The 23,781-nt window shown below is 35.7% G+C and overlaps 1 protein-coding gene across 1 annotated transcript in view; it reads left to right on the top strand.

Annotated features, from left to right (window-relative positions):
- LMNTD1 (lamin tail domain containing 1) overlaps positions 1-23,781 on the top strand; it is a 72,360-nt gene that overhangs the window by 25,299 nt on the left and 23,280 nt on the right. The window contains 2 exon segments of the mRNA XM_036866011.1: positions 2,407-2,642; positions 5,436-5,631. Coding sequence (XP_036721906.1) covers positions 2,407-2,642; positions 5,436-5,631 — 432 coding nt within the window.

Genomic DNA, 23,781 nt, shown 5'->3' with positions numbered 1-23,781 from the left:
TCCACTGCTCTTGCAAGAGGGAGTGAACTCACGTCCTTCTACTCTGCCATCTTGAACCAATCTCCCTCAAGTCTATTTTTTAAATATTTGTTCTTAGAGGTCATCTGAGAAATAACTGTTGTCAGTATTACCAATGCAGCATTGAAATAACATTGAAGTGCTGGAATTAAACTTTTATAACTGCCTCTGGTTTAGTGCTAATCAATTACAGAGGGAGCAAAATACCAAGTAAGGGCTTGTAAAATTCCACATGGGAAAGGGAAACCTAGCTAAGCACTAGGAAGAAAATCTCTCATCTTCCAAAAGGAGTCTAATAGGTGGGTGAGTGCAGGGCTCAGACAATGGGCTACATCATGCTCATCTCTTCCTGAAATGTTTCAGCTCTTCCAACGGTGTGTGCTGCCATTAGAAATTTCTTATTCAACTACAAAAACAAGAATCCCCTGTGGCCCTAAACTGAAGTTCTTTGATCACAACATTTGCAAAGGCTTATTGGGAATCTTTTGTGGAATTAAATTTATTTGGAAATGCTATTGTTTTACCAGTGGAAGAAAAAAATTCAGAGCTTATAAAATGAACATGCTGAAAAGATGTAGCCAGTTGTCTGTAATGAAACCCAGATGTAAGGAACTTTGAAAGAGAAAGGTCCTTTTCCTGCTTATTCTAGACAGTGTCAGGGAAAAATTATGTCATATGATCTGTCTCAGTTTAGACAGAGATGAAATATTTGTCATTTGACAATAGACCTCTGTAGTCTCCTTTTCGTTACCACCACAATCATACTCAAGAGCATATCTTCATGGGTTAGAGGTTTTTGACAAAGATGAGTGGTTGGGGAGTCGGTAGAATGGCACGTGCTCAAGCTTGATAAGTACTGGGCTAATAATAATGCAGTTTCCAAAGCCAATGCCATTTAATTATTTTTAAAAATTGCCTGAGATATCTGTGCCTTGTGAGAGGCACACTTAGAGAATTCTGATTTTGCATACAGAGCTCTCCAGATATAATATTTCTGATGAAGGAACTTACAAATTATAAAACAAAACGATTGTGAATACCTCTTGGTAAACAAAGAGATTGAGAGTAACATCAGCAAGATGGCAGATTAGGAAGCTTCAGGCCCTTGTTCCGTTATGGAAAGATCTGGAAAAACAAAACCAAAGAACAGAAGACTGGCTAAAATAACATTATAGGAACTCTGGAAAACAAAGAGATCAAAATAGAGACAGTGCTTGGAGGCAAAACACTTAGCTCCGGACTTATTGTGGATAGACATTTGGCCCCCAGGAAGGGAGGGCTTGGGCTGGCCAAGTGTCTGGTTTTTCAGAGAGCCAAAGGGTTGGACCCCAGGACTTTGTTCACAATTCAAGCATTAAACACACACACATTCACACACACATGGATTGCTTTGAAGTTACCGAGAAGAGCCTCAATGTGACTCATAAAATGCAGTTGTCATAAGCCTTTTCATGAGCTACTCCATGAGAATATTGTTTTACTTGTAAAATAAGTGTACTGTACCTTAGGGATTTTGTTTAAATGCTTGCACACTATACTTTTACATTTATAAAAAAGAAAGAAAGGAAAATCTTTATTCATATAGTAGAATTTACTTACAAAAATAATACCTGGAAAGTAAGTCTTTCTTCTCCCTCTTTTGTGCTAGTCCCTTCAGCATTCATACATATACATACACAGATACACACAAACATATACATGTGAGCTGTATTTATAGTTATTAATTTGTAAAGTGCAGTTGATAGCACACATTAACTCTAGAATCTTTATAAATACAGGAAAAATAGTTAAACAGCAGGAGAAATTAAAGGAAAAAGTATAGTAAACCATTACATATTAAACAGAAATGATAATCATGTTTTTCATGTTAATGGAAAGGGGAAATATAATAAGTGATAAAAGTGGGATATAAACAGTTTATAGAGTCTCAATTTTGAGTGAAAAAAATGCATTAAAAGGCCTGGAAGGAAAAAATATTGAATCACTATGTTGTAAACCTGAAATTAACATAATATTGTAAATCAACTATATTTCAATACAAAAATTTTTAATAAAAAATAAAAAGCATGGCAGGAAATGGTAAAATTTTTATTTGGTGGAATATAGTAATTTTTCTTTTCTTCTTTCAGCATTTACACTTTTGCAAAACTATCTGAAGTAGTAGTTTATTGATTTTTAAATAGAAGAGAGAAAAGCATGACTTGACACCAAAGTGTTTTATTTAGATTGTTAAAACTAGAAATATAAGATGTTCTTGTGCTTGTGTTAGATGCATAATATCTTTGAAAAGCAAAACCCTGAGTAATAATGATAATTAATGCTTCTTGTACTCACAGTCTATCATTTTGACTTTCTCACTTTGTTTATTATGCTAATTTTTGTACACAGACTTGAAGACACACGTGACGATCTCCCAAAGACACAGCGATCTTTAGTACATTTTTATCCAACGTCAACGGATTCAGATACCACTACACTGCCATGTTCACAGTCATTATCCAATGAAACACCTCTCAGTTACTATCTGTCTAGCCCTCAGGTTAGTGGAGTAGCTTTATCAACAATTGGACCAAAGCCTCTTAAACCTGCTCTAGTGAACCATTCCCAATCAGAAGACAGCTTGGGTAAGCAAAACATGTACCAAGTTTTTTAGACTACTTTTAAAGCGTATAGTTCAATAGAGTCTTTACGTGCCTAGAAGCCAGAATGATGTTTTATTATTTGTCTCCAATAATACTAATTTCTTAATGTCATATGCAGAATAACTTGACTCTGCTCACCATTGATTCTAGCACTGGAGTCATAATCAAGTCACATAAACATATGTGGCCAAGTACATCATCTCTATGATTAAAATATCTTGAGGACTTCCCTGGTGGTCCCGTGGGCAAGACTCTGTGCTCCCAATGCAGCAGTCCCAGGTTCGTTCCCTGGTCAGGGAACTAGATCCCACATGCATGCCACAACTAAGAAGTCCACATGCCGCAACTAAGACCCAGCACAGTCAAAATAAATAAATAAATAAATAAATAAAATATCTTGAGTTATCATAATGATTCATGGGTTGACCACTTAGATGCTCTAGAATTGCTAAATGATTAAAAAGTCTAATGTATAGCATTAACTGCCCTTCCTCTGAATGCTACCAGAAAGATTAACAACGTTTTATGTATGTTATGCTTTAGGAGACTATGGCTTAAGTAAGGAAAGACGGGTAGATAAGAGAAAGAAGAAATATAAAGTAGGTAATAAAATGGTGGAGAGAAAAGGGAAAAACAATAAAGAATTTGGAGAAAAGGAAAATGAAAACAGCAGTAAAGTTTTGACAGTTGCCAATGCACTCAGCAGTGCTCACACTATGAGGTGTATGTTCCTCACCATGTTTAGGGAACTCTGAGGGTATGTTATCAAGGTTTACTGAAAAGACCACTGTCCTTGGAAACAGAGGACCTAGGTTCAAACCACCTTTCTAGTCCCAATAACATGGGACATTAAGTAAGGTATTTAGCATCTCTGAGTCCCATTTTCCACACCTACAAAATGGGGATTAAAATATCAACTTCACAGGGCTATCTTAAGAATTAAATGAGATTTTATGAAAATCACCTAGCACATAGTAAGTGTGCTCAATAAAATTAGTTGTGAATCCGAATGTATCTGTAAGTACCTTCTCATAGAATAGGCTAGATTTGGGGTCTGTATTACCAGTCAACTAACAAGTTTCAAAACTATTAGCACGAATACACCCATGACTACTTGATGTCTTCATTTTCCTCTACCATTCTGTGGACATTTACAGCCTTGCTCCTTCCTATCTACATTTCATTTTGTTCCAGGTATTTTCCTAAGCCTTTGACACAGTGTTATACATAGCAATGACCAAAATCTATATGCTTAGAAGTGAAAATACACATTTTATATCTAAGGAGGTAATATTTCTCATCCTTTGGCACTGTATCATTATGGTATGTGTTCTATATTTGAGTTGAACTGTGAAAGCTCCTAGTATTGCGGGGGTGGGGGGGGGAACAAATATACTGGTTTCACCTTGCAAGATGAGAGTTGTGCTGGGATGAAGTCTTCTTCAGTTACTGTAGGTTCTGACTCTGTAGATAGATGGCTGAGTCTACCAAGACTTGTTGCATTTGGTTCATTTCATTTCTAGATGAGATAATAACTGGAACTAAAATCAATATGTCTTCTTTCCTTTTAGAATACAAAAATTTTCATCCCTCAGGATGAGCTATTAAGGGTGCTATATATTCTCTTTCCCCAAAGGAATTTAAAGATTAAGCAAATACTCACTTGAATGGGAATGAACTAATTTAATTCCAAATATTTCTTCTAAACAAAATACTCTGAAGAATCCTCTTTAGGAACTATGTGTTTATTTTTTTCCATCTTTCACATTGCTTTGGTTTTGTTAAAGACACAAGAAGATAAAGCACACTCTAGATTGTCTTAATCCTTTGATGATTTTGGATTCAGGGTCACATTGACCAAAGTCCCTGTGCTACAATAACAGCTATCATTTATTGAGTACCTGCTAAATGCCAGATACTGTGCTAGACACTTACCTATACTATCTTCAATCCTCACATCACCTCACACAAAGTAATATTATCCTTATTTTATTTTCAGGAAAACTGAGAATTGGAAGGTTTAAATCATTTGGCTTAGTAAGTGACAGAGCTGAGGTACAGGTGTGTCTAAATACAAGACACATTGCTCTATCTATTTCATCATGATGCCTGTCTGTAGTGTTACTCTCTCTTTGCAGATACATAATTAGATTTATCCAGCATGATTCTTTCTATGCAAAATCTTGAAACTTATTTTGTATTTGAATCTTACTACTGAGAATTTTAAAAGAGTAAGAGGTTACTAGAATCTGCTTAAGCATTACTTTATCTTTTTAATAAAGTATTTTAGTTAATTAGAGGAAATTTAAGTCTTTACCTGGCAAAATACAAACCATTGGTAGGAAAGGACTCATTTGAGACTTTAATTTATGAGTAGCAATTTGGGGAGAAAAGCTAATACAAAATAGAATAAAGTTGTACTTACATATAACGTACCAAATTTGAGAGACTCAAATGTTTTACCTACTCAAAAACTTATGATGCTTCTAGTACAACTTAATCAGTTAAATTGTAATTATGCTGATGATACAATTGATAGTTTAAGATAACTGCAATAATCTCTAGGAATTGAGTATCACTAAAAATAATCACTTACTCGTTATTTTATAGACTGGTTTAAAGCTTCTAACTATCCTCACTTAGTTTGACTGTGACAGTAAAATGTATAAAGAATATCATTTTGTAGAAGCAAAGAATAAAGATAGTAGCTTTGGTTTCTTTTAATCTTTTATTTACTTCTCTCTCTATTGTTTCCTTCTTTGGTTTCTTTGAAAGGACTCAACAACTTCAAAATTCCAAAGAAACACACTATGCTGGTCCTTGCTTCTCAGCCAGCTGTGATTGGGGAAGGGGAGGATTATTTCCTGTCTTTGTTTGGTGATTCAAAGAAACTTGTGCACTCATTCCACACCAAGAAAACTTGGAAGCACTTTTCTATGATTCTTGAAGAAGTGGGCCAATCTAGATCCAGGTAAATACTCTATTTGAATTATTTAATATCTTCTATTGGGGTAGGAGTAATAAGTTCGTAGGAAATAAAGTTCTAAACTGTTGTTAGATCCATGATCTCATCTAAGACCCTAAGCAATCCATTAAAATATAACTGTTTCATATCCTAGGCAGTTAAAAGGAATCAATATAACTTTCTAGGGAACCAAACAAGGAAAGTTAATTCTTCAAAGATGCCAGAGAAAACAGCACTACATAACGCTTACCAATAAAGTTAACTCAATTGTTCAAGAAAATTTTCATTATTGGCAGATCATTCAGATGGATTTAGAATCTTTTTTTATCTGTCTTGAGTTCAAGACAGAAGGAAAAAAGTGGACTTATAACTTACTGATCCATTTTTATGGTTATTAGTATCTGTAGAAAAAAAGAATTGATCAGGAAGAAAGTTGATATTAGAACTAAAATAAAAGCTGACTCATCTATGCATTTACTTAACCCTGCTTTTCCTGTTGCACAAACAACAGATTAAATTGTGAATTTTTAGTAATAAACACACATTTAAAAAAATTTTTTATTGAAGTATAGTTGATTTGCAATGTCGTGTTAGTTTCAGGTATACAGCAAAGTGACTCAGTTATACATATATATACATTCTTTTTCATATTATTTCCGTTATGATTTATCACAGGATACTGAATATAGTTCCCTGTGCTATACAGTATGACCTTGTTGTTTATCCATCCTATGTATACTAGTTTGCATCTGCTAATCCTAAATTCCCAATCCTTCCCTCCCCTACCTCTCCTCCCCCTTGGCAACCAAAAATCTGTTCTCTATGTCTGTGAGTTTGTTTCTGTTTCATAGATATGTTCATTTGTGTCATACTTTAGATTCCACATATAAGTGATACCATATGGTATTTGTCTTTCTCTTTCTGACTTACTTCACTTAGTATGATAATCTCTCGATCCATCCATGTTGCTGCATATGGCATTATTTCATTCTTTTTTTATGGCTGATGTATAGATAGATAGATAGATAGATACCCCACATCTTCTATATCCATTCATCTGTCAATGGACATTTAGGTTGTTTCCATGTCTTGGCTATTGTAAATAGTGCTGCTATGAACATTGGGGTGCATGTTTCTCTTTGAATTATAGTTTTGTCTGGATATATGCCCAGGAGTGGGATTGCTGGATCATATGGCAACTCTATTTTTAGTTTTTTGAGGTACCTCCGTACTGTTTTCCATAATGGCTGCACCAATTTACATTCCCACCAACAGTGTGTGAGGGTTCCCTTTTCTTCACACCCTCTCCAACATTTATTATTTGTAGACTTTTTAGTTATGGCCATTCTGACCGGTGTGAGGTGGTACATCACTGCAGTTTTGATTTGCATTTCTCTAATAATTAGCGATGATGAGCATCTTTTCATGTGCCTTTTGGCATCTATATGTCTTCTTTGGAGAAATGTATATTTACGTCTTCTGCCCATTAGTGATAAGCACATGTTGATAGAGGGTGTTTGAGGACTAAAAGAAGTGTTAGCCAAAGTTAAGGGTCAAACATAAAGGAAAACTTTTCCCCCTTATGTCAGATTTCCTAAAATCAACCACTTTTGCCACTTAATTGTAGTGAATACCCAAGTGTTCTCTCAACCATCTAAAAACACTTCATCAAATTATTCATACAGTATTTACCATGTTAAAAATGATGACTTATTTTCAGCAAAACTTCAAAAAAAAAAACTTATGAATATGGTTTTAAGAAATTTTACTCAAACAGATCATGAAGACCTGCAGGTAAGGATCAAGAGAGAGGCAAGTAAGGTAACAAGGCATTCAGAGGAGAGCTTTCTTCCCAGCAGAGATTGTCTGGGAAGATTTTGTGAAGGAGTTATCATGGAAAGCATCTTGGAAAGATAAGTACATTTTGGATATGCAAATTTGGAGTCTCTGAGAATATTCTAGACCATTGGTTTTCAACTCTACCCACAAAATTGAATCACCTGGGGAGCTTTTAATGTCCTGACTTTACACCAGACTCTTTGAATCAAAATTTCTAGTGGAATTGGGCATCATATTTTGTTTTTTTGGTTTTTGTTTTAAATGCCATGGTAATTCTAATGCACAGCCAGGGCTGAACAAAGGAGCAGCATAAACAAAATTAAGGAGGCAGAAAAGCTAAGATCAGATATGAGTATAAGCATGGCTATACTGAGCAGTGCATGAAGAGGTATAACAGGGTTGTAGGCGTCAGGGTTGGAGACAGATCACAGTGAGCGTTGAATACCAGACTATTTAGACTTCACTATGGGCAATGGGAAGCAATGGGAAAGTTTCAAACAAAGGAGTGACAGGATTCTGATTCAGAATATTTGATCTGTGGCAATGAATATATGAATGAATGCTGGATTTTGTCAAATGCCTTTTATACCTCTGTTGAGATGATCATATGCTTTTTTATTTCTTAAGTGTTAAAGCAACCCCGCACTCTTAGAATAAACCTCCCTTGGTCAGAATGTTTATCTTTTTCATATATTGCTGAATTCAATTGGCTAAAATTTTGTTTCAAAGTTTTGCATCTATGTTTGTGAAGAATATTGGCCTGTAGTTTTCTTTACCTGTTAATGTCTTTGTCTGCTTTGGTATCAGGGTAATATTCAACTCATTAAATGAGTTGGTATATATTCCCTCTTCTTTTACTTTCTAGAAGAGTTTGTGTAGAAGTAATATTATTTTTTCCTTAAATATTTTATAGAATTCATCATTGAAGCCATCTGGGCCTGGAGTTATTTTGTGAGAAGGTTTTTACCTACAGATTTTATTTCCTTAAAATAGATGTCAGGATAGTACGGTTACCTATTTCTTCTTGAGTGAACTTGAGTAGTTTGTGTCTTTCAAGGAATTTCTCCATTTCATTTAAGTTGTCAGATTTATTGTTGTAAAATTATACACAATATTCCCTTATTATCCTTTTAGTATCTATAGAATCTGTAGTGATGTCACATTTCTTATTGCTGATAATGGCCATATGTGTCTTCTCTCTTTTTCCTGATAAATCTTGCCCAAGAGTTATCAATTTTGTTGAGCTTCAAAGAATCAGTGTTTCATTTAATTGATTTTCTCTAATTTTGTTGCTTTGTTTTCTATTCATAGATTTCCATTCTGATCTGTATTCCCTTTCTTCTGCATACTTCAGGTTTCATTTGCTTTTTTTTTCTAGTTTCTCAAGGTGGAAGTTGAGATCATTGATTTGAAAACATTTTCTCTTCTAATACAAGCATTTAGCACTGTAAAATTTCCCCTAACTACAGCTTTTGGTGGAATCCCACAAATTTTGATGTGTTTTATTTTCATTTTCATTCACTTCAAAATACTTTTTTTTTATTTAAGTAGAGTTGATTTACAATATTGTGTTAGTTTCAAGTGTATAGCATAGTGATTCATTTTTTATTATATTCCATTATAGATTATTACAAGATATTGAATTCCTTGTGCTATACAGTAAATTTTTGTTGCTTATCTATTTTAGGTGTAGTAGTCTGTATCTGTTAATCCCATACTCCTAATTTGTCCCTCCCCTGCCCTTCCTCTCCCCTTGATAACCATAAGTTTGTTTTCTTTATCTGTGAGTCTCTTTCTGTTTTGTATATAGATTCATTTGTATTATTTTTTAGATCCCACATGTGATATATTATTTGTCTTTCTCTGACTTACTTCACTAAGTATAATATTCTCTAGGTCCATCCACGTTGCTGCAAATGGCAATATTTCATTCATTTTTATGGCTGAGTAATATTCCATTGTATGTGTATATATATATATATATATATACCACATCTTCATTATCCACTCTCTGTTGATGGGCACTTGGGTTGTTTCCATCCCTTGGCTATTGTAAATAGTACTACTATGAACATTGGGGTGCATGTATCTTTTCAAATTTGAGTTTCCACATTTTCCAGATATATGCCCAGGAGTGGGATTGCTGGATCATATGGTAGCTCTATTTTTAGTTTTGAAGGAACCTCTGTACTGTTTTCCATAGTGGCTGCACCAATTTACATTCCCACCAACAGTAGGAGGGTTTTATTTTCTCCACACCCTCTCCATCATTTATTATTTGTGGACTTTTTTTTTAATGCTATTCTTGTCTGCTTACATTCTTTTTATTTATGTATGTATGTATGTATGGCTGTGTTGGGTCTTCGTTTCTGTACGAGGGCTTTCTCTAGTTGTGGCAAGCAGGGGCCACTCTTCATCGCGGTGTGGGGGCCAATCTTCATCACGGTGCGCGGGCCTCTCACTATCGCGGCCTCTCTTGTTGCCGAGCACAGGCTCCAGACGCGCAGGCTCAGTAATTGTGGCTCACGGGCCGAGTTGCTCCGCGGCATGTGGGATCTTCCCAGACCAGGGCTCGAACCCGCGTCCCCTGCATTGGCAGGCAGATTCTAAACCGCTGCGCCACCAGGGAAGCCCTATTTGTAGACTTTTTAATGATAGCCATTCTAACAGGTGTGAGGTGATTCCCCATTGTGGTTTTGATTTGCATTTCTCTAATAATTAGCGATGTTGAGCATCTTTTCATGTGTCTTCTTTGGAAAAATGTCTGTTTAGGTCTTCGCCCATTTTTGGATGTGGTTTTTTGTTTCTTCACTATTGAGTTGTATGAGCTGCTTATACATTTTGGATATTAACCCCCTGTTGGTTGCATCATTTGCAATTGTTTTCTCCCATTCCATAGGTTGTCTTTTCGTTTTGTTGATGGTTTCCTTTGCTGTGCAAAAGCTTTTAAGTTTGGTTATGTCCCATTTGTCTACTTTTGCTTTTATTTCTTTTGTCTTGGGTGACTGATCTAAGAAAATATTGCTACAACCTATGTTAAATTATGTTCTGCCTATGTTCTCTTCTAGGAGTTATATGGTGTCATGTCTTACATTTACGTCTTTAAACAATTTTGACTTTACTTTTGTATATGGTGTGAGGAAATGTTCTAATTTCATTGATTTACATCCAGCTTTAGCTGTCCAGCTTTCCCAATACCACTTGTTGAAGAGATGGTCATTTCTCCATTGTGTATTCTTATTTCCTTTGTCATACATTAATTGATAATAGGTGTGTGGGTTTATTTCTGGGCTCTCTATCTTGTTGCATTGATCCATAACTCTGTTTTTGTGCCAATACCACAGTTTTGATTACTGCAGGTTTGTAGTACAGTCCGAAGTGTGGAAGAGTTACACTTCCAGCTTTGTTCTTTTTCCTCAGTATTGCTTTGGCAATTCTGGTTTTTTTGTGGTTCCATATAAATTTTAGGATATTTGTTCTGGTTCTGAGAAAACTATCGTGGTATTCTGATAGAGGTTGCATTAAATCTGTAAATTGCTTTGGGTACTATGGCCATTTTAACAATACTAATTCTTCCAATCCAAAAACATGAGATATCTTTCCATTTCTTTGAATCATCTTCACTTTCCTTTGTCACTGTGTTATAGTTTTCAGCATATAGGTCTTTTACCTCCTTGGTTAAGTTTATTCCTAAGTATTTTATTCTTTTTGATGAGATTTGAAACAGGATTTAAAAATTTCTCTTTCTGTTACTTTATTATTAATGTTTAAAAATGCAAGAAATTTCTATATATTAATCTTGTATCCTGCTACCTTGCTGAATTCATTTATTAGTTCTAATAGTTTTTGTGTGGAGACTCCATATTGAGTATCATGTCATCTGAAATACTGACAGTTTTACCTTCTTCCCTTTCAGTTTTTCTTGTCTGATTGCTGCGGTGTTGAACATCACTTCAAGAGGTGTTTTTATGTGGGAACATCCCTGTGTAGACTTTGTGTGTCCAGGGTTTTTGGTGTGAGGACTGCTTTTGGTATGGACATCTGCCATGTCTTTCCTAAAGGTGTGCTGGCCGTTATCCCCTTGATAGGGGTGTGGTTGGTGTTGTAGTGTGTAGAGCCTGTGCACGTTGTGAGGCCGGACTTCCTCTCTGCTCCATGGCTGTTGCTGCCCTGTCAGGAGCAGGGTCTACTCCCCAGTTGTTGGAGCAGAAGCCCTGAGGATCAGGTTCAGTCAGACTCTGTTGCCCTTGAGTGCATGCCCTGCCCCAAAGGAGGTGATTGCTGAAGCAATGAGGTCTGTGCAGTCACAGAGGACCTATGCACCGCTTGTGTAGGTGTCCATGGTTCTGCTCAGAAGCAGCACCAAGGTCACTTACCTTTCTTTGTTGTGTTTGTCCTAAATCTAGTGCAAAGCCGTGATGTGAAGTAGGCTGGGGCTGGGGGTTGAGGTATTGTGGCTGCAGGAATTGAGGTGGTTCAGCTGCTGCCTGAGATCTGGGCTGCCTCTGTGGCAGTCTTCTTCCAGGACCCAGATCTAGTGCTAAGATGCAGTATGGAGTGGGCAGAGCCCAGGGCACTCTCACTGGGAGAGCTGCTGTGTACTCCTGAGTGTGCTGACAGTGGCCACCGCCGCTCCACACAGAACACACTCCAGGCTCTCCTTGCTATCTCTGCATAGCTAGATTGAGTCCCCTCCCAGGGACAGTCTGCCCAAGATTCAGCACTTAGCTGTGGCATCAAAATACTTTCTAGTTTCCATTTTTATTTCTTCTTTGATCCTTGAGTAGTAAGAAGTCTATTATTTAGTTCCCAAATATTTTACAGACTTTTCTAGTTCTGATGATTTTCCGGATATCTTTTGTTATTGATTTCTAATTCAGTTTCATAGTGGTCAAAGAACACAATTTGAATGACTTGAGTCCTTTTAAATGTATTGAGACTTGCTTTATAGCAGATATTGTCTATCCTGGTAAATGTTCTGGTAAACATATTTATCGTTGAGTGGAGTGTTTTGTAAATATTGATCAGGTCAAATTGATTGATGATGTTAAGTCTATTGTCTTTCTTGTTGATTTTATGTCCATCAATTATTGAAAAAGGGATGCTAAAATTTCCAACTATAATTGTGGATTGGTTGATTTTTTCTCGCAGTTCTATCAGTTTTAGTTTCATGTATTTTGGAACCCTGTTTTTAGGTGTATAAACATTTAAGATTGTTATATCTTCTTCCAATATAGAATTGATGTCTATATCATTATGAAATAAACTTCTTTATCCATGGCATTATTCTTTGCTCAGAAATCTACTATGTCTAATATCAATATAGCCATTCCAGCTTTCTTTTACTGGTGTTAGCATGGTATATCTTTTTTTATCCTTTTACTTTTAGCCTATTTGTGTCTTTATATTTAATATTATGTTTTGTATCAATAGGTAGCATGCAGTAGGCTTGCTCTTTCATCTTCTGACAATCTCTGTCTTTTAATTTGGGCATTTAAACAATTTCGACTTAAGGTAATTTTTAATATGGTTGATTAATTCTGTTATCTTGTTATTTGTTTTCTATTTGTCCCAACTGTTCTGTTCTCTTTTTCTTCTTTTTCTGTCTTCTTTGAAATTAATCATTATTTATATTCCATTTTATCTCCATTGTTGGCTGATTAGCTATAACTCTTATTTTAGAGGTTCCTTCCAGGTTTATAGGATACATCTTGAGCCTATTACAGACTACCCTCATGTTATATTTTACCACTTCACAAATAGTATAAGAGCCTTAGAATACTATAATTTCATTTGTCTTCTGCCAGCCATTATGCTTCTGCTGTCACATATTTTACTTCTACATATGGTGTAAATCCCATACTCCATAGTTATTTTGGTTTAAATAATCAATTTTTTAAAGAAATTTAAATGATAAGAAAAACATTATATATTTACCCTTATGTATTTTCACTGCTTTTCTTTGCTTTTTAGTTCTTTTTGTTTATTTTTTTGATCTATAAATTATATTTCCATCCATTATAATTATGTTAGTACCTGAAAAGAACTTCCTTTAATGTTTTTTGTAGTATGGATCTGCTTATAACCATTTCTTCTTTCACTTTTTTTAGACAGTTTTATTGAGATATCATTGATATCTCAATGATATCTCATTGATATTTAAGATGTACAACTTCATTTTTTTGCCTTTTGGGGTTTTTTATTGAGGTATAATTGACAAATAACATTGTATAAACTTACACAATAATGATTTGATACTCATATGTATTGTGAAATGATTACCATAATAAAATTGTTAACACATCCTTCACATAATTACCTTTTTTTTTTTTTTCTGGTGAGAACATTTAAGATCCACTGTCTACTGTCTTAGCAATTTTCAAGTATATAATACCATATTTTTAACTATAGTCACCATGCTGTTCATAAGATTCCCAGAACTTATTCATCTTATAACTGGAAGTTTTTATCCTTTGACCAATATTTCCCCCATTTCCCCTACCTTCTATCCCCTGGCAAACACTGTTCTAATTTCGTTTCTATGAATTCAGCTTTTGAAAACTCCACATATAAGTGAGACCATACAGTATTTGTCTTTCTCTCTCTGATTTATTTCACTTAGCATAATGTGCTCAACATCCATCCATGTTGTCACAAATGGCAGGTCGTCCTTCATTTCATGGCTGAATAATACTCCATTACATACATACATATATGTGTGTGTGTGTGCATATATATATATATATATATATATATATATATACATATATATATATACAGTTGACTCTTGAACAACACAAGTTTGAACTGCATGGGTTCACTTATAGGTGGATTTTTTTCAATTAATACTCCAGTACTACATGATCTGTGTTTGGCTGAATCTGTGGATGTGGAATCATGGATATGGAGGGCCGACTATAAAGTTATATGCTGATTTTCCACTGTGTAGGGGGTCAGCACCCCTAATCCCTGCACTGTTCAATAATCAACTGTATTTATAAAATAAATGCCACATTCACTTTATCCATTCATCTGTCAATGGACACTTTGTTTCTGTATCTTGGCTACTGTGAATAATGCTGCAATGAACATGGTGGTGCAGATAACTCAACAAATGGTAATTTTATTTCCTTCAAATACCTAGAAGTGGGATTGCTGGATCATACGGTAGTTCTATTTTTAATTTTTTGAAGAGCCTCCACACTGTTTTCCATAGCACTGCATCAATTTACATTCCCACCAACAGTACACAGGGTTCCCTTTTCTCTACATCTTCACCAATACTTATTGTTGTCTCTTTGATAACAGCTATTCTTACAGGTGTGAGGTGATATCTCATTGTGGTTTTGATTTGCATTTCCCTGTGATTAGTGATGTTAAGCCCCTTTTTATGTACCTGTTGGCCATTCACATATCTTCTTTGGAAAAATGTCTATTCAGGTCCTTTCCCATTTTTTAACTGGATTATTTTATTTTTTGCTATTGAGTTGTGTGAGTTCCTTATATATTTTAGATATTAACCCCTTATCAAATGTATGATTTGCAAATATTTTTTTCCCATTTTGTAGGTTGCCTTTTCATTTTGTTGATTGTTTCCTTTGCTGTGCAGGAGCTTTTTAAATCAAGGTAATTCCATTTTTCTATATTTGCTTTTGGTGTGTTAGCTAAGAAATTATTGTCAAGACCAATGTCAAGAAGGTTTTCCCCTATATTTTCTTATAGGAGTTTTATGGTTTTGAGTCTTACCTTTAAGTCTTTAATCCATTTTGAGTTGATTTTTGTGTATGGTTTGTGAAAGAGGTCCAATTTCATTTCTTGCATGTGGGTATCCACTTTTCCAGCATTTATTAAAGAGACTATCCTTTCCCCATCGTGTGCTCTTGGCACTCCTGTTGAAGAGCAGTTGACCATAAATGTGTGGGTTTGTTTCTGGGTTCTCTAGTCTGTTCCATTGGTCTATATGTCTTTTTTTATGCTGATACCACACTGTTTTAGTTACTTTAGCTTTATAATATAATTTGAAGTCAGGAAGTGTAATACCTCCAGCTTTGTTCTTGCTCAAGAATGCTTTGGCTATTTGGGGTCTTTTGTAGTTTCACATAAATTTTAGGATTTTTTTTTACAGCTTCTGTTTAAAAATGCCATTGGGATTTTGATAGGGATTGCACTGAATCTCTAAATCACTTTGACCGGTATGAACATTTTGACAATACTTCTTCCAATCTATGAACATGGAATGTCTTTCCATTTATTTGTGTCTTTTTAAATTTCCTTCATCAGTGTTTTGTAGTTTTCAGTGTATAAATCTTCTGGTTTTTTGGTTAAGTTAATGCCTAAGTATTTTGTTCTTTTGTTGTTAACGTAAATGGGATCGTTTTCTTAATTTCCCTTTTGGTTAGTTCATTGTTAGTGTACAGAAATGTCACTGATTTTTGTATGTTGATTTTTGCATCCTACAATTTACTGAATTTGTTTTGTGGTGTTCTTAGGGTTTTTTACTTATATGATCATGTCATCTGCAAACAGAGATAATTCACTTCTTCCCTTCTGATTTGGCATTTCTTTTTCTTTTTCTTTCCTGATTTCTCTGGGTAGGACTTCCAGTACTAAGATGAATAGCAGTGGTGAGAATGGGCATCCTTGCCTTGTTGTGGATCTTAGAGGAAGTTTTTCCTCACTGATTGTGTTAGCTGTGGGCTTTTCATATATGTCATTTACTGTGCTGAGGTATGTCCCTTCTTTACCTATTTTTTGAGAGTTTTTATAGTGAAAAGATGTTGAATTTTGTCAAATGCTTTTTCTGCATCTGATTAAAAAGTGTGATCATGTGGTCTTTGTCTTGTCTTGTGTTAATGGCAACTATAAACACAGGTGCCTATTTTCATAGATAATGTTAGGTAGATGCATATTGGAAGAACTGAAATGCTAAAGATAAGTTTAGTTAACTTTAGAGTAGCAAAAATCTAAAGGCAGATAAGTAAAGTAGCATGGAGCTATCAAGTAGACTCCAACAACTAGAGAAATCAGAGCTTAAATAATGAAAAATTGTCATTTTTTAAAAAGTGATATAGCCATTTGTCTTTTCAATCTCTATAAATCAAGACCATGCAAAGGCTACTGACAGAATGATTGGTACATCACTCTACACTCAGCCAGTCACAACTTAGAGGTTTCAAGTCATTTTCCTACTAAACAAAAATGGGAAGGCTCACAGGGAAGAAAAAAAGATAACTACAAAAGGCTGTGTGATAGCAGATTAACAGCCCTGGCTCGGTGAATTTCCATGTATTATGTGAAGTATTTTCCTGTAACTTTTGGCCTTATATCAAAAGGAAGGCAAATGAAGTGGCTAGCCCTGATATGAACAATGGTGTTTTTTTCTTTCAGACAAGCTAATTTATTCTACTTATGTGCATAAAATAAAAATTTAACATCAATGAATAAACGTTTCACTTGAATAATGAAATGTTTTTGAAAAGCAACTGTACATATCCAATTACATATATGATAACAAAGGGATAACTGAGCTATTCTAGGGTCTTATCTGGTTAAAAGAAAAACTAAACTACTGCTCATCTTCCCAGGCAGAAAAAGCAAGTCTCAAAAACAAAAAGGAATTCTGTCAAAAAATAAAAACATCCCACAGAGAATTCAGTAACACTAGAATGAGGATGACATAGAGAAATTCTAGGGCTATCAAATAAGAGTAAAAATGTTATATCTACAATTTAGTAAGAACCATAACAGTAATGTAAAAGAAAGGAACAGGTATATACATTGCTCAAAAGTGAACCTCTCTACAAAACAGGCAACCTCATACAATGTAGTACGGGTATAAAGTGAGACCACTGAAGGCAGTTTGGTAGTGTAGATCAAGGTTTCATAGATTGGGACTTACCTGGTGGCACAGTGGTTAAGACTCCACACTCCCAATGCAGGGGGCCCCAGTTCAATCCCTGGCCAGGGAACTAGATCCCACATGCATGCTGCAACTAAGAGTTCTAATGCCACAACTAAGGAGCCGGTGAGCTGCAACTAAGGAGCCCGTGAACCACAACTAAGGAGGCTGCTTGCCACAACTAAGATCTGGCACAACCAAATAAATAAATAAATACATAAAGATTTCATAGATTTTACGTCTTTTTTTTTTTTTAATTTATCAGTTCCAGCTCTAGAGAGCATTTTTTTACTCATTGATTGAGAGGATCTTTTTTTTTTAATTTAATTTATTTATTTAGTTATTTATGGCTGTGTTGGGTCTTCGTTTCTGTGCGAGGGCTTTCTCTAGTTGCGGCAAGTGGGGGCCACTCTTCATCGCGATGCGTGGGCCTCTCACTATTGCAGCCTCTCTTGTTGTGGAGCACAGGCTCCAGACGCGCAGGCTCAGTAGTTGTGGCTCACGGGCTTAGTTGCTCCGCTGCATGTGGGATCTTCTCGGCCCAGGGCTCAAACCCGTGTGCCCTGCATTGGCAGGCAGATTCTCAACCACTGCGCCACCAGGGAAGCCCGATTTTACATCTTATATTCTCACAAGTCCTCTTCTAGGAGAGGAAACTCAGAGTGACAGCCTGACATTTGGAGCCACTTTTCTCCTCAAAACAGTTGTCAATTTGAAAGCAGCAACTAAGAGGCTGAGAAATTATTCAGAGATTTTGGCAGTCTCACAGGACTGGGTGAATAAAAATTGGCTTGATTCAGGGCCTGTCAAGAAGGATGGTCACTGATAAACACCCCAGGCTTTCAGTTGTAACTTCAAAGGTACACACAGTATTAAGGCTATCTTCAAAATAAACCAGCCTAATTGGGGCCAAAGCCTAGTGTCAAATTATTTCACACCCTGATTGGGTTAAAGTTGTTTCCCCCCAACGTAGATGGCTGACAGAAGTTAAAGTAAATCCTCTCTGGATCAAGAAAACATTATACATAGCTTTAAATTACCTCTGCAATGTTTAATCTATCATACTAGGCACTAAGTCAAAAATAACAAGGCATACAAACAATAAAAGTTGACCCAATAGTAAGATTAAAAATGGACAATAAAAACAGGCCTAGATGATCCAGATATTATGGTTATCTGACAGGGATTTTTAAATAACCTTGACTAAAATAGTCAAGGAATTAAATGACAAGATAAAAATTTTTAGCATAGAACTGGAAACTAAAAACAAAAGAATCAATAGGAAATTCTAGAAAAAAAAATCCAATAACAGAAATTACTATTTCAAAAGTAGATGAGTTTAACAATATATTTGATGCAACAGAAGAGAGAATTATTGAACTGGAACATTCTCAGAAGAAAACATCCAGGCTGAATTATAGAGAGCAAAGAGATTAGAAAAAACAAGCATAAGGAAAAATTAGGGCAAGATTTTTAAAAATCTAAATGCTTGTAATTGAAGTCACTAAGGAGAGGAGAGAAGGACTGAGGTAGAACAGTATTGGTGGAAATACTGGCAGAGAATTTTCCCAAAAATGAAAGACATCAAGCCACAGGTACAAGCAACACTACCAACTCCCAGCAAGAGAAAACATGCGGGTGGCGGGGGGGAACCCTAGGTACGATGTAGAAAAACTTCTAAAACAGGAGAAGTAAGGAAAATCTTAGCCAGAGAAAAAGGACACTTACCTTCAAAGGAACAACAAAAAGATTGGTAGCTGGTTTATCAACAGAAAAATAGAAAACAGAAAACTCTGGAATAAATCTCTGGTGAGGGCATTGGGACCAAAGCTTCAGGCAATATTTTTAGCACCGTGATTCTACAATTCATAAGAAGTGTATGTTTTCTGTTGCTGTCATAGCAAGTTATTACCAACATAGCAACTTAACATGGATAATACCCACTTATTACCACACTGTTCTTTCAAAAATTTCTGTATATATTTACATACTATACTATAAATCCATCATAAAAATGTAAAACAACCCTATAGAAATGGACTAAATTACATGAAAGACAATTTTCAAAAGAAAACTGAGTAGCCAATAAGTAGCTTACTCAACTAACTATAAACAGGGAAAATCAAATTAAAATAACAATGAGATATTTTGTACCCAAGATATTAAGTATTAAGAAGTCTGAAAATTTCAAGTGTTGTGGAACAAGAAGAAGGAATAGCGCATGCATAGGCAATGGGTGAAGCATGCAATGACATGAATTATCACAAGTCTTGTGAGAAATTCTTGTGGTTGCAATTTAAGCAAAGATAGGAAGTAGGGAAAAAAAGAAATTAAAGAGGCTGATAGATTACGTAGGGCCTTGTTTCCATGCTGTGACATTGGTGTTTTCTCTAGAAAGAAATGGTCAGACTTTGAAGGATTTATCCTTGTACAAAGATTGCTCTGGAAGCAAAATGTTGAATGGTTAGGAGGGAGCAAGACTGGAGAAACCAGTTAAGACACTGTTACACTGTGACACAGAGGTGATGAGAGCCTAATGAAGACAGCAGCAATAGGGATGGAGAGAAGGAAATATATACAGAAGATACTAAAGAGTAATATTAATAGAACATCATCACAGATAAGGCAAGAAGGATAAGAGAGCAGGAAAGTAATAGAAGTTTCAGGCATGGCCAACAGGATAGATGATGATGAAATTGCCTGGAATAGGTTTTCTACTTTCCTAAAATTATGAATTCATTTTGGGGCATGTTGATTTAGAGGTGTCTTTGGGGTCTTTCTTTCTATGGGGTCAGTTGTTTCTATGGGTCTGAAGCTCGGCAGGAAAAGGATTAGCAGTCATCAGTGTATTAATGGTTACTGAAAGCCCTGTTTGTGGGTGATATCAAGTATATAGAGTGTGATGGGAATAAAAGAGGGTTAAGGGCAGAATCCCAGGGATTCACATCTGAGAAATGGCTGAAGGAAGAGAAATCTGAAAAAGAGACTATAAAGGAGCAACCAGACTGGTAGAAGAAAAACAGTGGACTTGGGGAAACAAGGAGAGAAGGACCTATCTGGCAGAGGCAGATATCACAGAGACATTAAGACTAAGACTGAGTGGTGGGAATGTAAATTGAAACACTGTGGAAAACAGTATGGAAGTCCCTCAAAAAATTAAAAACAGAACTATCATATAATCCAGCAATTCCACTTTTGTGTATTTATCTGAAGAAAGCAAAACCTCTAATTCAAAAAGATATATGCACCGCCATGTTCATTGCAGCATTATTTACAATAGCCAAGATATGGAAACGACCTAAGTATCCATCAATGAATGATTGGTAAATAAAATGTGGTATAAATATAAAATGCAATATTATTCAGCCATAAAAAAAGAATTACATCTTGCCATTTGCAACAACATGGATGGACCTCGAAGGCATTGTGCTAAGTAAAATAAGTCAGAGAAACACAAATACCATATGATCTCATTTATCAATGAAATCTAAAAAAAAAAAAAAAAGAACTCATCAATACAGAGAACAGATTGGTTGCCAGAAGCAAGAGGTGGGGGGTGGGCAAAATGGCAGAAGGGGGTCAAAAAGTACAGATTTCCAATTATAAAATAAACAAGTCATTGGGATGTAATGTACAGATAAAATAAATAAGTCATTGGGATGTAATGCACAGAATGGAGACCACAGCTAACAATACTGTATTGTATTGAAAGTTGCTAGCAGAGTAGATCTTAACAGTTTTCCACAAGAAAAAATAATTGTAACTATATATGGTGATCAATGTTAACTAGACTTATTGTGGTGATCATTTTGCCTTATATACAAATCCTGAATCATTATGTTGTACACCCAAAACTAATATAATGTTATATGTCAATTATACCTCTATTTTAAAAAAGACAAAGACTGAAAAGTTACCACTCAATTTACTAATTGATGATCAATTTAAGAGGGCATTATTCATCTTGGCCTAAGGCAGAAATATACGGTCATGGGTTGAGGGAGTGAATAAGAGATGAAGAACTCATGCCGTAGTCTTTCCAAAAGCTCGGTTGTGGTGGCAGTAGGAAGTGGAAGCCAGAGGAGGATTGTGTTTTTCTTTTTTAAGGTTATAGCAGTTGGAAGATATGTACATATTTGGGGGAAAGAGGCAGTCTAGAGGGAGAGGTTGGTGTGAAAGGAGAAAAATGAATGGGACTGAAACACCAAAGCAGCAGCAGGAGGTGGTAAGCAGAGTTTCACTTTAGATGGAAGAAGAGTTCTTCTTGCACTGAAACGAGGTGGCTGGAACGAAGAGGTCAGTGTGGACATGGGTGAACCTGCTTCTAAGTGGAAAGCAGGAAAACACACTTCTCTTTGATGGCTCTATTTTCTTAGTGAGATCATTTTCTGACAATAAAACTGGAGATGTGAGGCAGGGATTTGAATGTTGTTGAGGGAATGACAGAAGGTGCTGGCTCAGCTTATGAAGAACACAGTTTGCTGCCAGTCACTAAGGGCCCACATGTGGCTGGAGACCACTAATTCATTTGGTGGCAGCAGTCTATACTGTGTGTGTGTGTGTGTGTGTATTTTCTAGCAGTGCTCAACCACCAGGGTGTATACAAAATTTAAACAATTTGAATGGTTGGATCAAACTTCTTTGAGACTTTACTAGTTGAAAAAGAAGAACAAGAGCTAACATTTATTGAGAGAACTTGGACATGGCAGTTAATCTCTCTAAACCTCAGTTTCCTTTTCTATAAAGTAGGACTAAAAATAGTACCTGTCTCACTGGGTTGTTGTGAGAATTAAATGAGATAATACAGTTTTTTTCAAATTTTTGATGGTGAACTTCAGTAAGAAATATGTAGCCTTTTGTGAGAATTAAATGAGTAACTACCAGTCCACAATGCCTTTACCAAAACATTTGGTGACTTACATGTTTCCAAATTCAGAATCTGGAGGATTTTAAGAAAGTAATATGGTGACTAGAACACATATTACATAACACCCCAATAGGGCTTGGAGAAGTATCCAAAATCAAACAGTAATCTTTCCACAGCCAAATTTATGAATAGTCACACAAGTCATGAACGAAGACAGTAACTAGCCTCTCCTCAGTTTCAGGTCAGGTTTTGCCACCAAAGGAATTCAGGTCAGATTTTGCTTCAAGCGTGTTTTTTAAAGAAAGCTTTTGGTTTTTCAGATATTTTTGCATTTCGGAATTATAAATATGAAATCATAGATATATTGATAATATTTTAAAAGTGTCTGGCACACCATAAGTATTGGTTCCTATTATTGGTAGGGGTATATTTCATTTTTAAAATTATGGCCCTAACCCACCAAAGGGATTTCATGGCGTATTGGGTTGGCCAATAGTTTCATTCGTTTTTTTTCCCGTAAGATGACTCTAGTAGCACTTAGTTGTCTTTAACTTCATTCAAAACAATTTTGTTAGATTGTATGTGACAGCTGTCATATAAGCATGCATTTAAAAAAAGACATCAAAATTGGTGAATTTTTGTGTAGCCATTTTAATATTGAAATGGAAGGAAAAAAGCAACATTTTCGGCATATTATGCTTTATTATTTCAAGAAAAGTAAAAATGCAACCCAGATGCAAAAAAAGATTTGTGCAGTGTATGGAGAAGTGGCTGTGACTGATCGAATGTGTCAAAAGTGGTTTGCGAAACTTTGTGGTGGAGATTTCTTGCTGGACAATGCTCCATGGTCAGGTAGACCAGTTGAAGTTGATAGTCATCAAATCGATACATTAACTGAGAGCAATCAACGTTATACCACGTGGGAGATAGCCGACATACTCAAAATATCTAAATCAAACATTGAAAATCATTGCACCAGCTTAGTTATGTCAATCACTTTGATGTTTGGGTTCCACGTAAGTTAAGCAAAAAAAAACCTTCTTGACCGTATTTCCACATACGATTCTCTACTGAAACGTAATGAAAACGTTCCGCTTTTTAAACAAATTGTGATGGGCCATGAGAAGTGGTTACTGTACAATAATGTGGAATGGATGAAATCGTGGGGCAAGCGAAATGAACCACCACCAATCACACCAAAGGCTGGTCTTCATCCAAAGAAGGTGATGTTGTGTATATGGTGAGATTGGAAGGGAGTCCTTTATTATGAGCTCCTTCCAGAAAACCAAGCGATTAATTCCCACAAGTACTGCTCCCAGTTAGACCAACTGAAAGCAGCACTCGACGAAAAACATCCAGAATTAGTCAACAGAAAACACATAACCTTCCATCAGGATAAGGCAAGACCACATGTTTCTTTGATGACCAGGCAAAAACTGTTACAGCTTGGCTGGGAAGTTCTGCTTCATCTGCCGTATTCACCAAACATTGCACCTTCGGATTTCCATTTATTTAGGTCTTTACAAAATTCTCTTACTGAAAATTTTCAATT

Source organism: Balaenoptera musculus, chromosome 10, assembly GCF_009873245.2.
Source record: "Balaenoptera musculus isolate JJ_BM4_2016_0621 chromosome 10, mBalMus1.pri.v3, whole genome shotgun sequence".
Taxonomy (NCBI): Eukaryota; Metazoa; Chordata; class Mammalia; order Artiodactyla; family Balaenopteridae; genus Balaenoptera; species Balaenoptera musculus.
The sequence above is the reverse complement of the archived record's forward strand: the minus strand, read 5'-3'. Positions and strand labels throughout refer to the sequence as shown.